At 41.4% G+C, this 15,805-nt stretch overlaps 1 protein-coding gene across 4 annotated transcripts in view; it reads left to right on the forward strand.

Moving 5' to 3' along the window:
* Positions 1-15,805, forward strand: part of PPM1H (protein phosphatase, Mg2+/Mn2+ dependent 1H) — a 292,075-nt gene that overhangs the window by 82,324 nt on the left and 193,946 nt on the right. For all 4 annotated transcript variants that reach the window (XM_036237706.1, XM_016150766.2, XM_036237707.1 and 1 more), the window contains exons 2-3: positions 1,482-1,647; positions 13,251-13,595. In XM_036237706.1, the coding sequence (XP_036093599.1) occupies positions 1,482-1,647; positions 13,251-13,595 (511 nt within the window). The remainder of the gene's footprint in view (positions 1-1,481; positions 1,648-13,250; positions 13,596-15,805) is intronic.

Genomic DNA, 15,805 nt, shown 5'->3' on the forward strand with positions numbered 1-15,805 from the left:
ACATGTAACAGATGGGAATGAACTTTCAAATTATTGCATTCTTTTTTCAAAATGCTTATACATTTAAAAAATAAATTTAAAGTAAGTGTTAAAATGTCTGAAACACCTCCGTAGCATCCCGAGGTTTGGCAGAAGGCTGCTTGAAACATGTTCCCTCAGATCTTGTAGCATTCAGATCTCAATTTGCTGTCCGTTTCCTGTTTGGTTGTGGTCTGTAGGTGTTGGCTTATGGAGATCTATACACTTTTCAAAACTAAAAGTCGTTCGATATAAAAGAATGATGAAATTTGAATAATAGCTGCAGTTTTGTCAACAGTATTGTATCAGTGTCAATTGCTTGTTTTGAAATTGTATTGCGGTTATATAAGATGTTACCATTGGGGGAAGCTGGGTGGAGGGTACATCTGTATAGTACTATTTTTGTAATTTTCTCTGAGTCTATAATTATTTCAGAATTTAAAAGTAGAAAAGTCATTTGAAAACAATCATTTTCTGCTTGCTAGGAGGGAGTACAGCCAGATTAATAGAGCAGTGTACACATCTCACAGAGTAGATTTCAATTTATCTTTCCATAAGAGAAAAAAAGCATCTTGTCTATTCTTGCCATTGAATTCTATGTCCTCCACACTCTTATCACTGACTGCAACTCTGTTTAAGTTTGGAAAATCAAGGAGAGCTCTTTTCTGCAAACTATTTTAGCTGGTGCTTTAATTACTTAATAAGAAAATGGCGCTGAAACCCAGAACTCCATCTGCAGTTACCTGATACAGAAAAAGGTATATGGATGATATAGTATATTTTTCAGAAGCATTCTTATGCTTAAAACAATAGTAATTAGGCCAAAGCAGTGTCAACACACCATGATATCATTATGTGTCCAAATCAGAGTGCCCTGTAGCCCAGCGTGATAGTACAATGTGATGAGCATTCTACAGTAGAAAAGAGAAAGAATTAAAGTAATTGTAAAAGAGTAAACCTTTAATCCATTCACTTCTCTATGCGTGAAGTGGAAGTGGGCATGGCGGTAGAAAAATATGATTCTCTGTTCCCTTGGATTTTACAGTGCGCTATAAATTACTGCCTTGTTCTTTGAAAAGATTGATGGTGGTTTTGCCCTTTATCACTTGGAGAAATGCAGCAGAATTCCCTGGGCTTGCAGATCCAGGTTCCTTGTAATTGCCAATAGAGTGATTTTCTCGTGTGTTTTGACTAGAACGGATCTGTGGAGCTGGTCACATCTTATCAGGCACCTGCAAAAGTGAGCCGAACTCAAGACAACACTTTAGTGAATGTTTTAATGTATGCTGATATAATTCCATTAAAAAAAATCAGTTTATTCAGGAACATAAAAGATCCTTTGCATTTAGTAGGGGGTTAGTTTTGTGCCAATTGTGGAGACTGCCTTGGCTGACTCTTGAGACTAAGCTCTCAGCTTTCTGGAAATCGCTCTGTCTGATCGGCTTTTCTGGCTTCTTCTACAGGGTTATCAATGCTGGGAAGAGCACACACAATGAAGACCAAGCCAGCTGTGAGGTGCTCACTGTGAAGAAGAAAGCAGGGGCCATTACCTCAACCCCAAACAGGAACTCAACGAAGAGACGGTCCTCCCTTCCCAATGGGGAGGGGCTGCAACTGAAGGAGAACTCGGTAAGACCCTCCTTTATCCCTGCTCTCAGGTGAGAGGAACATGCATACTCTGGCCCCACTGTGAGATTTCTAACTGAATCCAGGTTAGTAATGAAAGAGAGAAAAGCAGTGTTCCCAGAAGAGATGGAGTCGGGGGCGGGGGGGGAGTATCAATCAAAGCTGGAAGTGACACATAAATGAAGAACTGGTGTTTAGGTTCTTAAAGTAAATAAAACACCGACGTCGTATATAGGTTTTGTTGTAAGAATTAGTATATATGATGTTTGGCGGTTTTGAAGAAGCCACTTCAAGGTTTTTTGTGAAGGAGATACTGGAAGCTTCTGATGAAGGGTGGAAATAACTCACCGTTGGCTTACAGTCCTGCTATGACTTTGAACCTTTCTTTCCCCTTGCCTGTCCACTGGAGTTGTCTAGTTGGAGCCTGTGCAGATTAATATTTGTTTCAATTGGCCCAAAGCCCTTGAATCCAATGGGGCCGCCCTGCAAACTGAATGCCTTGTTGACAAACCACAAAGCATTTCTCCTTTCTCAAATTTCTGGAGGATAAAGCAGATAACATCAGAAAGTTTTGAAGAAACACTTAGTAAAGGATAGGGAATGATCAATACTCTGTCCATCAGTGGGTTATTTAGTCCTACAGAAAATAGACATTGAATGGATGACCCAGATGTGACTATTCTAATAATCTTGAAGATATTTTTGTATATAAATTTGTATAGGATTATAAAAGATCTTGGGATCTCTTCTTAGTTTAAGAAATAGTGTCTCATTGTATTTCTGCTTAGAGAGTAAGAATACTGATTTATTTTGTTAGTTTCACTTCAACTCAGAGTTAGAAACACAGTGATCTATGGAAACTTACCTGTTGTACTTGTTTTCAAGGCTGAAAGAAGCATTGATTAGACTCCCCCCAGAGTCAGAGTCAAGGACCCAGATGAACAGTATAGATTCATCGTGGTTAAGTGCACAGGCTCTGGAGTAAGGTGTTTTGGTGCATTCCATCACTTAAGCTATTTAATTTGGGGACCATTACTTATTCTTTGAGCCACAGTATTCCTTTCTATGAAAAGAAGTAATAATGGTAGTAACTACCAAATATGGTAGGTAGGAACAGGCTGGTTGGAAGTATAAAATCCAATAGGCCATGGAAAATGTTGAGCCAGTGTATCAATCCTTGATATATATTAGTGATAATTATCCTAAAGTCACTCCTACTTATGTCATTCTTTATTGATAATGCCCACAGAATCTTGTATGTCTTGTTTATTTGCAAAGTGGAAATCACAAAATTTCTTTCATACCTTCTTGACAGATTTTTGAGTATCGAGTTATGGAAAAGAGCTCAGAAAATGTGCAACATTAATGATAGTTGGATATGGGTGCCAGGGACTTAATATTGCCCTTTCCCTTGATATGTACCCACTGCCATTGGGATATAAAGTGATTTCTGTAAAAATAAGTCAGTGTTGACATTTGGCCTAAGGCCATTTGGTGATGGCATTTTTCTTTCTTGCTAAGTTCCTCCTGGAAGTAGAACTAGGAGTAATGTTTTGACTTCCTGTCACTAAGAACAGTAAAACCAGGACATAAGCACTTTAGGATGGAGCTAAGATCCTCCCTGCAATGGTTCTGAATCTCTCTGGGGTCTGCTCCAGGAGGAAGCAAGGGGGTGCCGAGCAGAGTGGACACAACCTGGTACACCGTCCCCTGCTTCGGCCACTTCTAGAAGCTTCACTGCTATCCGCCTTATATGTTAGGCTTGTATTAGAGTTTAAGGCAAGAACTGTGCTTTTTCTTCAATTTTGGGAAAATTTACATAACATGAAAATTACCATTTTAACCATTTTTAGGTATATAGTTCAGTGGCATTAAATACATTCATATTGTTGTACAACCATCTCCACCATCCCTCTCCAGAACTTTTTCATCTTCCTAAATTGAAACTCTGTACCCATTAAACACTAACTCCCCATTTCTCCCTCCCCCAGCACCTGGCAACCACCATTCTACTTTCTGTCTCTTATGAATTTCACTACTCTGTGTACCTCATGTAAGTGGAATCATGTAGTATTTGACTTTTTTATATATGGCTTCTTTGACTTATCACACTATCTTCAGGAACTAATCACCATTACTAGGTTTTCTTTCCTTCAATTTGAGAAGTTTTAAAGGAGTCTTTATTTATCACACTGATTGTCCTCCATAGTGAAAACAGAGCTTTTCCAAGAGCTTTGCTTTTCAGTTCTCAAGCACCTCCTCATTCTAGGAATGAAATTAAAGAGGAGGATATCAGATAAATTCACTCTTAGGGCATCTTACAAACTTAGTATTAAAAAATTCCTTTTCTTCTCAGACAGGAAAAAGCTAAAGGAGTTTACAACCACCAAACCAGTATTAAAAGAAATGGTAGAGGGACTTCTTAAGAAGAAAGAAAAAAAATGATAAAAAAATGTTAATTATAAAATGTCAATAGCTACATACCTATCAATATTCACTCTAAATGTAAGTGGATTAAATGCTCCAATCAAAATATATAGGGTGGCTGAATGGAGAAGAAAATAAGACCCATATATACACTGCCTACTAGAGATCTATTTCAGATCTCTCAGAAATTATTTAGTAGTATTTTTAAATATGAAACTAAATTGCCATTTAGGAACAAAAAACAAATTTACTCCACTTACCCTACATCTTATTGCAATAAGTAATGTTGGAGGAATTGAACTAAAGAAACGTGTATTTTGTATTGTCAGCTCCTGAGAAGGAAGCAGCATGTTCACTTCAGTATATGAAATTATTGGTTCTTTCCCGCTGGGGAGATATTTGAATAGTTTTCAAGAAGAAAGATGTGATAAACAAACTATGCAGTATGGGCATGATTCCAAGCAGACAGCACTAGAACATGAGTCCTAGGAAAGACTTTCATGAAGTTATTCAAATATTCTCTTGTCTCTGCTTCTTCATTAGTTTATTCTTCTCCCTCTTGCTGTACCATGAGGATCAGATGAAGACCTAGAGATTGAAAACCCCATGGATGAGGTGCCTGAAAACAGTTACTCTAGCTTTAGAATGATCATTTTTGCTGTGATGCCTTGAAAACTGGCCAGAAATTTTATGGAAATCAGGCCATATAGTAGCTTATGTGGAGACTCAGAAGAACACATCAACTCTATGTTTCTTTAACGACAAATAAGTAATTCCTTTTCTTTGGCAGTGAGACAGGAGGGAGGCAGGTGTACCCCATGCTCATTATGAGCCTTTCATGAAATCAGCCATGAGATTTTAACTCAGAGTTGGATTTCTACATTTGTGACAGTCATTTCATGCTCTTGATAGGGCCTCTCCTCACATTATCTAGATACCTAACCTAGTGGGGCAGAGAAGGGGAGATGAGCATCAAATAAGTTGAGTTCTTGTGTCTTTGGGGAGGATACCACTTTTTCCCATAGGACAACTATTTCCAGCGTAGCAATCTCCAAACCATCAGTTAAAATATAATTTTATGACTATATAACCCCAATATATTTGCTCATTTATTTTAACCATGCTACTCTATGTGTATATATACATTTAATAATTATAAAAACGTATTAAATAATTTAAAGGTAATGACGATGAAAGGGCAATATTTTAAAATGATAACAGCTAACAGTTATATGGTGTTTATTATATGCCAGGCATTGTTCTAAGTGAATTTCCCACAGTAACTCATTTAGCGCCTTGCTAAAAGCAACGGCTTCATGTTCGCATTAGCTAAAATCTCCAGGCACTATTCATTATTAACAATAGTAAGCATAATTCCATATTTCAGCTGTCTCCTAGAGCACTTCAGATTATTATTACTAGTCAGAGGTGACTAGGCTGGCATTACTTGGAGTTAAGTGCCAGCTGTGTCATGTTCTTATTTATTCATGTTTTCTATCAGCAGTTGCTTTGCAGGAATTTTTTAAAAACCTATTTTCCACGTTGTAAGGGATAATTAAGTTAAAAACTTGGTAATATAATGGACAAGACCATGTAGCTGGGGCACGTGTACACAGCAATGGGTTGTAGTACGCCAAAGCTGATGGATGTGCCAGAGCATCTGCGTTCCCCGAAGACGTCTGACAAACCTACCGACAAACCTACCACACGAGGGCGCCAGTGTCACCCTTATGAGAAACACTAGCAAAGCTTAATTTCTTCTTCAGCTTTAGGTGAAAAAATATGAAAGAATTTCTGATTTTCCTCCTACATGCCCACTGACTGTTGTTAATGTCCCTTCACCTTTGTGTGCTCTTTTGTCGAAAGCGCTCACCCTGGGAGGGAGGAGCGATGAAAGGGGTTTGCAAACTGGGAGTTCTGGGCAGCAAGTAAGAGAATGCAAAGCCTTGGTGTCTTCAAACTGGTACAGATGCATCAAGCCACATTTTTTTCTTTGTTTCTTGCCTTACATCTCAGCACTTTAATCAGGCTCCCTAGGAAACATCTAGGTTTTGTCTAGAATCTCCCCCTCTTTGACAATGTGCTGTAAGAGGAGCTATCTCTTTGCCTCCCAGATAGCTCACAAAAGCTATTTTGCCTGTGGGTTCTCCAGAGTTGATGTGGGTCCTGTTTCAATAGGGCTAAAATTTCGGCTACCGATTTTTGACGTACTTGACTAGCTGTGTTATACTTATACCTGAAACAGAATGGACATGAGCTGCTTGTAGCAGAACTTGTTTCTGCTCCTCATTCAGCAGATAAATTTCTGTTTAGAACAGTCTTTTGTCGAAATGCCCAAGGAGCTCTTCCCAGTTAGAACCCATTAATTTAAGTTCTGGCATGATAGATGCTCATGAAAATTGGAAAAGTAAAATAGCAATATTATTAGAAAGCAGTTTCTAGAACTTCTGAGAAGGGTGAACATTGGGCCTGCTATAGAGAAATCTAAAAGAGAAACTGAACTTTAAACTCTCAATTTGTTATCTTCTGACATCTTCCTTCATCTGACTGTAGGTATATTCCTGAAAAGGTGTGGGAATGTGTGTGTGTGTGTGTGTGTGTGTGTGTTTAGTAAATTACATATGACTTTTTTTTTTTGTAAGTGAAATGATTTAGAATGCAAAACTACTTAGAAAACTACTTTGAAATTATTCTTTTGTGAGGCATAAATGATGGCTGCCAAATTTAATTATTAGGTAAATCAGGAAGGGGCTTGATTATGTTTTTCTTAAAGTAGAGTGCATTTTTAATTCATGTTTATCTGGAGCAAAAACAAGGTAAATGTTTGTTAAAATATAATGATTAGTAATTTTAAAATTCATTATGTCAAGAGCATGTTACTCTGAATTTGAAGGGTGAATTTGAAGGGTAAATTTGAAGGGTTTAATTTTTCAGGTGTAAAAGTTTGCATCCTGGGCTGGTGTGACCAGCAACATTTTCTGATACTGCCAGAGAGTAATGCAGGGCCACTGCGAGAAGTTTAGCAATCAGTTGATGGCCCAGGACATGTATGCAATTGCTAGTAAGTAACAAAGTAAATTAGTGCTGAGATGATAAAGGCTATATATAGAGTAACAGAAGCCAGGGAGATTAATTACATGAAGTTATTCGTTCTGGGAAATTAGAAAGATCCCATAACTTGGAATCTGAAGAAATGGGTTCAAATCCTGGTATTGCCACATACCAGCAAAGTTACTTGGCTGTCTGTGCCCTAGTTAAACCATTGGTAAAATGGGATAGTGATGCTCATTTTATGATAGTTTCGTGGGGATTAAACACAGTAGATACTCAGTAGATGCCCTTTGAATTTAGACTTCTCATTGGGGAAGTAACTTAGGAAGAATAGAAGTGACAGGAGTTGCACAGTAGAGGAAAATGAGCACCTCATTTGGCAGAGTTGAAAGGAAGGCACTAATGTGTACAGCTTGGTGTCCCAGGGTCCCTGTCTGCTCATCTCCCCCACCCCACCCTAGGCCATTTAATAGTGAGTATAAGGAATTACTATTACCTCTGGGTTTTTTGTTTCTCTTATATGCTGGACACAGTGCTATATGTTTGATGTATTTATCATTTAAAAAAAATTATACACCATAATTAACATTTCTTTCTTTTGGTATACAGTTTTATGAATTTTAACATGCATAGATTCACATAAGTACCACTGCAGTCAGAACACAACAGTTCCATCACTACAATTACTCCCTCATGTTATCTTTTGCTAGTCATACCCTCCCACTATAACCCATGGTTGTCTATAGATTTAATACATATTCTCCACTCTTATGCACAATCATAGTTAGCGTTCACATTCTAGATGGTTAGCTTCAAGAGCTTGGGAACCATTGTGATGAGCTGCAAGCGCCATAGTTTGGTGCGGGTAGGATTTGGAGTATAAGAGAGTGTGGAGAGAGAATCAGAGACTAGATCAGATCGCAAACTGGGGGCTCATAGAATAGAGATAGAGCCAGCCCCGGAGCAGGTTGTTAGTGTTTTAGAAAAAATTACTCAGGTTGTAACTCTGGGTGCAGAGTGGAGACATGTACATTAGGGCGAGCTTTTCCTCCAGGGGCCAGTGGAGTGTGAGGTGGGGGTCGATGGCTTCGAGCTTAGACTCTGGCCCCAGCTGCATCACTTAGACATGGTGACCTCAAGCAGTTATACTCTCTGCCCCTTATCGTCCTCCTCTGTAAAATGGAACAACATCACAGGGCAGTTATTCGTAGGTTTGGTGTAAAGATTATTGAGCTAATAATATGGGTGAAGCATTTAGAATATTACCTGCTATGTGAGGTTCGTTAAGTGATGGGAAGGGTGTTCTAGAACTGTCACTGGAGACTTCCTGTGATTCTTCTGGCCTCTTAGACTTTAATAGGTGACCTGGAAGTAAAGCATGTAGTGAGGACCCACTTTGTGATATCTTTTCCTTAAGTAGTATATCACTCACTTTAAGTTCCCTGCCATGGACTTGGTTTTACCTAGATCAAGGGCTTTCAAAATAATTTTTTAAAAACAGTTGAATTCTTTTCTTTTATGCAAATTCTTTGACAAAACCCTTACATTAATAACTGACAAAACTGCTCTGATTGAAATAATTGTCAAAGGGACTCGGCACTTAAGCACCCCCTTAACTTCCTCTTTCCTAATGTACCACTTCAGAACCAGGGAACACAATTTGGACACCTTCAGTCTGGTCATTTCAGAGAAAAGTGATGACTTGTCCAAGGTCATGCAGCGAACCTATGGCTAGTACGTGGGTCTCCTGACTGCTTAGCAACCCCCTTTCTATGAGAGAAGGGGGCCTTAGCTTTGGCTGCTCATGTAGAATCCCAAGGTGGGGGGAGGGGGCTTAATAAAGGGTCAGAGCTGAGGCTGCATCTCCAGAGATACCGACTTAACGGTTTGGGCTTGGCCTCTACATCAGCCGGTGCTAGATGATTCAGTAAGAAACAAACTTTGTGGAAAAATTACGTCTTACAAGTTTTAGCTGTGAAAGTTATTAATTGTATTTTAAAACTTAGCTGTACCAGAGTGTGTAGCACTGCCATCAGAGGGGTTCTCAGAAGAGGGGTGCTGAGTCAGGCCTCTGGGCCCCTCAGAAGTCCCCCAACCACGTTCCCTCTTGACTTCTTAGAAATTCCTCAGATATATTGTCAACTGGTTGTTGTTGTGTCTGTAGAATGCTTTGCCTTGGTGAAGGAAATGGTTGGACTACTTGTCAGAAAAATTTCAGAATTGCTTTTTTAAAATGTGGTAGCATTCCCTTGCACTGTAGCTATTTTTTTTCTATGGGGTTTCATCTTGTTCGGTTCAAATCATGGCTCTAGAAACATGATGACGTTTGCTGTCACAAAGTCTGTGTCTGGGCACTGAGACAATTGCTCCTCTGCCATCCCTCTCCCGCCCTTGCAGCAGCTTCCTCAAAGACATGTGCTGGGTTTAAATTTAAACTGGGTGCAGAAGGATTGTGTGTGAGGGTTTCGCTCGAGTAGCCTTGGACCCCTTGGAGAATTTAATATCGTGAGCAAGAATTCCTTTCCTTTGGCCACTTTTCCCTAGTTGTGAGATGGAATAGGGCAATATGCATGTTACTAATACAGCAAATAACTACCATTGTTGCAAGTAGTGATGAGCATAATAAATCAAGATGTGTGGAATGACAAGACCTTATTTCTTTTGGCGTCCAAGTCACAGATTCTGCTAATCCCATTGGGCTTTGTTGCCTTACAACCATAGTAAGAGGAAATGCTAAATTTCAGAGGTTTGTGAAAATCAATACGGATTCATGGAATCCCTAAATTCTGTCTAAGGATGCCTTAAATTAAGAACCTTTTCCTAAGGGTTCAGTTTATTCTACCTACTTGTACCTACTTCTAATTCTTTTCTGTGCTTGTGCCTTACTTACCTGGCACTGCTCCTTCCTGCCACACATTCTAAAAGTCCCAGGATGCTATTGTAAACATGCACACTCTTTCTTCTGTATGTTCCCAGCTCTTGTTACAGAATCTAAAGACAGTGGCCTATCGCAGTGTCGTGAAGCCCATAGGACACGACGCCAGGAGGTAGGCTGTAATGGGCCTGTGTACTCGCCCAAGCCAGCCATCAAGGGCCCAGGCTCCTTCTGACTTCCTGTCCCACCAAACTGAGCTGCAGCTTTCACCCTTTTTTACAAGAGGGTTACTCTACCTCCAGGCATTACTTCTGTGATCAGGCAGGAAGAAAGGGGGAAGGATGAAGTTCAAAAGTCTGGGCCAGTTGAGCTGTTCTTTTTACTAGAAAAACATTAGTTTTTCTGGAAGTTTCATCCAGGAGACTTCCACGTGCAGCTCACTGGCCACTACAGTGTCATCTGACCACACACGGCTGCAGGGGAGTCGGGGGAGTTGTGTATTTTAGTGGATACATTGCTGCGCCCAGCAGAATCAGTGATGAGGAGGAAGGGAGAACGATACACAGCGAGCATCTATCTGAGTCAGCCACATCTCCTAAGCCTGGCACTTTCCTCTTCTCGACCTCCACGTGACCTCTCAATCCATTCAAGTTCTACTTTTCCCATCTTCAAGGCCCAACTTCTTTTACCATATCTCCAGCCCACACTGATCTATACTTCTTACACACAGAATTTTAAGAGTTAGCAGGGGCATCGGAATCTTTCTAAGGGAGCCCCTCATTTTGTTGAAGAATCAAAGCCCAGAAAATGACTTACCCAAGATCATATTGTAATGGTAGTGATGGCGGCTACACACGAGTGCATGCTCCAGGGATATTACTTAGCTAGTCACTTGGCATAAATGACCATTTAACCCACCCAAATCTCCACTCCCCTGTAAGGTAGCCATCACTTGATTTTACGTATTAGGAAAGCATGGTACAGAGATGGTAAGTAGCAGAAAGATCGAGTTCTAGAATGACTCAGCCAGGGTCTAATGCCTGCACTGCTCCCCGACCTTACTCCACCTCTCACTCAGGGAACTGGCATTGAAGATCCCTTTAGAACCCAATCTTCAGATCTTCAAGTCATTGTTCTTTCCACCTTTCTTCTGAGTGAGAGGGCCTATTGCCTCTGTTTTATAGTGCTTTTAGTTGTTCCCGAGTGTTTCCTGCTGCCTGAATTAGGTTAAATGTCTTATTAGGGTGGCATTTACCTCCTAACTGGCATCCTCACTTTCACTCTTCTCCCCTAATCTTCACAGTGTATGTAGTTTGTCTTTTAAAAACATAATTTTGTTGTTCCCTCAAGATTCCCCATGTGTGCCCTGGTAGAACTGAGCGGTTTAGCTGCTGCCTCCCTCTGCAGACGCATCTCACCCCCTGCTTGCCTGCCTCAGTCCCCTAACCAGCCACATGACCATGGTTCAGTCTCTTCTTACTCCTTAGGCGCCATCCTACCACAGGGACTTTGCACCTGCTCTTGCTGCTGCCTGGTGTTTTCTCCGCTCCCCTTCTGATCTTGTGAACTTCCAGGCAGCCCTCAGTCTGGTCCTCATGTCCTCAGGAAGCCAGTGTGCCCCTCTGCAGGTTGGCCTCACAGCACAGAACCTTTCCTTGTGGCCCTCACCAGAATTATGACCTTAGGGTTATTTGCATGATTGTTTGATCAGTGGCTCTCTCTTCCACTGGATTGAGATCATGTCCGGTAATCTCTTGCATCCAGTCTTTTATCCCGTGCCCACTTTCATGCCTGTCACTGAGAGTGGTCAGTAAATGTTTGTTGACTTAAAACAAACAAACAAACAAAAACCCTATTTTATCCCTCAGCACCTAGCACAGAACTGAGTGAAAACAAATTATAGAATAGTGGCACATGTCACCATAACATAGTATCTTCCAACACCATTCTAAGACCAAAAATAGTGGTTACTCGGGGCTGGAATGAGGGTGGGGGGAGACAGAAGAGATGTTGTTTAAGGGTACAGACTTGTAACAAGTAACACATAAGTTCTAGAGCTATAATGCACACAGTACATGAATATAGACAATAGTTTTGTATTGCAATAAAATTGCTAAGAGATTAGATCTTAATTATTCCATCAAAAAAATAATTATGTGACTTGATAGAGGCGCTAACTATTGCTATAATGGCAGTCATATTACAGTATATAAATGTATCAAATCAACATATTGTACACCACAAATTTACACAATATTGTACGCCAAATGTATTTTAATTGCAAAAATAAGATGGACCAAAAAGAACTTATGTAATAGCATCAGTTAAAAAGTGAATTTATTGTTGCAGGATAGATAAGCCTAGTGGTCAGGAGTGGATGTTATATGCACCTTACCTATTTAATCTCAGTACTTAATATCTTCCCCAGATATAGCATAATTAAGCTGTTCTTTTTCCATAGCTAAGATCTTAGGCATGTGCGATTCAAACATGGTTAAACTGTTCATCTTGAAATCTAGAAATCGACTGCCAGGTACTAAATCCATGGGAGGTGGAAGAACATGGGCACACATGGCTGCGTGTATAGCTTTAGGGTCAGCAGAGGAAACAGTTGCTGAATGACAGCGGGGAAACTGTGGGAGGCAGGAAACCGGAAAAGGAGATTTGAATTGGCTGCATCTTAGGAAGCCTGGACTAGACTGGGTATCTAAGGGAAAAACATGTTCTAAAAATTCAAGATGTAAAAGAAAATGGGGCAATTATCTGAGAATAAAAGGGCCCTAAAAGGGAAAAATTAGTCCACTTATTTCCACCTTGAAGAACCTGCAAAAAGGCCTAATTTTCTCCAAAGACACCAGGCCAGACCTGCTCTGGGACTGCAGAGTCAGGAGGTGCCAGGTTAGATGTGAAAGCTGGACTTCTAGACACTCATCCACTTATATGGAATTTGACTTCAAACATCTACACTTCAAATTAAAGTAGTAGCTGAGCCTGTGGGTAATTTGGGCCCCTACCCCTGCCCCCCAGGTGGAGAGGCAGGGACCGCTTCATCTCTTGGGTGGTGGTAGCAGCTGTGACGAATCTGGGGACCCTCCCCTGGGTATCTTTGCCACGTTTTGACCCCACTGTCTGCAGACCAATGACAGGCAGCCAGGGAGATGCACTGGGGTCCCTAGGCCTCAGCATGTCAGTGTCACCCCTTGGGCAGTAGCCACTGTGGTTCTCACTCCTCCCTGTCACCCTTTCCCACCAGGAATCAGAAGGCGTTTCCTGCCACTACTGGTCGCTGTTTGACGGTCACGCGGGGTCCGGGGCCGCGGTGGTGGCTTCCCGCCTGCTGCAGCACCACATCACGGAGCAGCTGCAGGACATCGTGGACATTCTGAGGAACTCAGCCGTCCTCCCGCCCACCTGCCTGGGCGAGGAGCCGGAGAACACGCCCGCCAACAGCCGGACTCTGACCCGAGCGGCCTCGCTCCGCGGAGGGGTGGGGGCCCCAGGCTCCCCGAGCACCCCACCCACGCGCTTCTTCACCGAGAAGAAGATTCCCCACGAGTGTCTGGTCATCGGGGCTCTTGAGAGTGCGTTCAAGGAGATGGTAGGTATGGCTAAAGAGTCCGGGGCAAGAGGGGCAGGGAGGCCACTTAACCTAAATCTTTGCTTCTTGAGGGTTCTTTCCGAAAGGGCCTCTCTCTGATCTGTCCACTTATTGCGTGGTTCCCCTGGGACATCTCTGTTTTATTATAGGGTTTCTATTCTCAGTAGAAGGTGGCAGCAAGATAGAGTTCCTGGCATTGAGTGCGGGCCCGAATTAAAAAGATGAAAGGGATGGTGCATGAGGTAATAGGCGTATTAAATAAATGTATGCATTATTGCTTCTCGTTCTGCAGACTCATGTTGATGCCAGCTGGTACAATTCCACTTAATTGAAATGGGCCTGGTTGCCATCTGTTTTCTACATGTGTATGAATTCCAGGTGTTTCGGGAAACAGCTTTTACTGAAGTACTCAGAATTCCCCCCCCCCTTTTTTTTTTTTTTTACAAATCTGATCTGAGAACAGCCTTTTACCATGATTGGCAATGTGGTTCTCAGTGCTTTAAAAAAGTACAGGCCAATACCCGAGAATCGTTTGTTTTACTTGGGAACATAGATTTGTTTGTACGTTGAAATTCGAATGTGCCTAATCAAGGCATTCAGCCTCCTTCCCTGTCAGCCTCACTCCGGAGAACACACTCAGGGAGAGACTGCAGCTGCTCTCAGTGTCCCTTGCTGTCCCTCTGCCTGGCGAGGATGCAAATAGAAGTCCAGTCCCTGCTCTGTTCCACACCACCCTCTTCCTTCTCTGAGCACTTTCTACTGAGGCAATATGTGGGTTCCAAGGACTTTCTCTCCCGAGCAAGCAGCAACCTGCATGCAGATAAAAAGTAAGAGATATGTAAAGATATTATAAGGACTTGAGTAAGGTGAGTGGGCAGTAATGTCCTTAAAACCTGGAGGTTAAAAAGGGATGACAAGCTTCTAAGTGAAGCAAGAGCGACTAGAAGCATCCTCAGGATTGAGTGTATAGCGTGCACATCCCTGGGTCTCCTGACGTCAGGTTGTGTGGTAATGAGAGAAGTACTATTACACAGTTAATATGTTCACACCTCGAAACTTATACCCTTTCCTTACTTTAACTCTTCTTTGGTCCCAGTATCTCTCTCCTTGTCACAGAGATAATATTTACCCTTTGAATAGCAGGTGGTTTAAAATGCACCTGTATCTTAGAGGTATCTAGTAGCCTTCAGTCCCAAGAAAAACACCAGGAAGCTGGAAAAGATTATTTAGTAAAAAAGAAATCAAGGCAATGAAATTGACTCCTACTCAAGCTTGGTATCATATCAAATTTAGGTCTCCAGCTATGATAGAAACTCTGATGTAAATAAGTGTTTCTGGACACCAGTGTTCAGAATGCTAAATATTTAGCTGAGGTAAAAATTTGACAATGGGCTTATCCCCCTAATGAGAGAAAAGTGAAAAACAAAAAGGAACTTTGGGGTCTTCATTTTCTTCAGTAATTGCTAGTATAGGATATCTTTTACTTGGTACTTCTGTATTCTCAATTTTATCTACTAGAGGCCAATGTCACATTGAGTCAGGCCTGGTTCTCAGGCTGTTCCTGCCCATTAATGCAACAACTATATTTGAAATAAGAGGCTCATTCAGAAAAATGGTAAAGAGCCTCATTCTTGTCTTTTATATTTTTTCAGCTTTTAACCAGCTAGTTCATTACCTGAATTTTTTCTTGGAAATTTAGTTGCCAGTGAAAAGATCCTTTCACTTTCCTGTGTGATTCACTTAATCAATAAATAGTTGTTGAGAACTAACTGTATGTCAGGACTAATTGGAAAAGGGACGTTGACTGAATTAGGCAAAGCTGGTATTAAATAAATAAGATATACATGGGAAGGACCTCTAGAGATGAAACGCAGGGTGAAGTAGGAGTCTCATAAAGAGGCAAAGTGGAAGTTTCCCTGGAGAAGTGCTCGGTGCAGGGGGTGGGGGGTAGGAGTAAATCAGACAGAACTTAAGAGGCTGGGAGTGTGTTTTGGGCAGAGGAAACTGTTAAGGGGAAGAACCACATCAAAGAGAGAAGCCAGATGGGCCACAGGCAGCAAGCCGATGTCTACCATGGTTAGGAGATGATTTCAACGGTAGGAATGATGTGAGGTGAACTGGAGGGGCAGTCTGGAACCCACCTGTGGAGAACCTGCTGTGCTATGCCATGGATTTTGGGCTTTAAGTCTGTCTCTTTAATCCGTCCCACC

This window comes from Rousettus aegyptiacus, unplaced genomic scaffold (genome assembly GCF_014176215.1).
Source record: "Rousettus aegyptiacus isolate mRouAeg1 unplaced genomic scaffold, mRouAeg1.p scaffold_m13_p_2, whole genome shotgun sequence".
Classification (NCBI taxonomy): domain Eukaryota; kingdom Metazoa; phylum Chordata; class Mammalia; order Chiroptera; family Pteropodidae; genus Rousettus; species Rousettus aegyptiacus.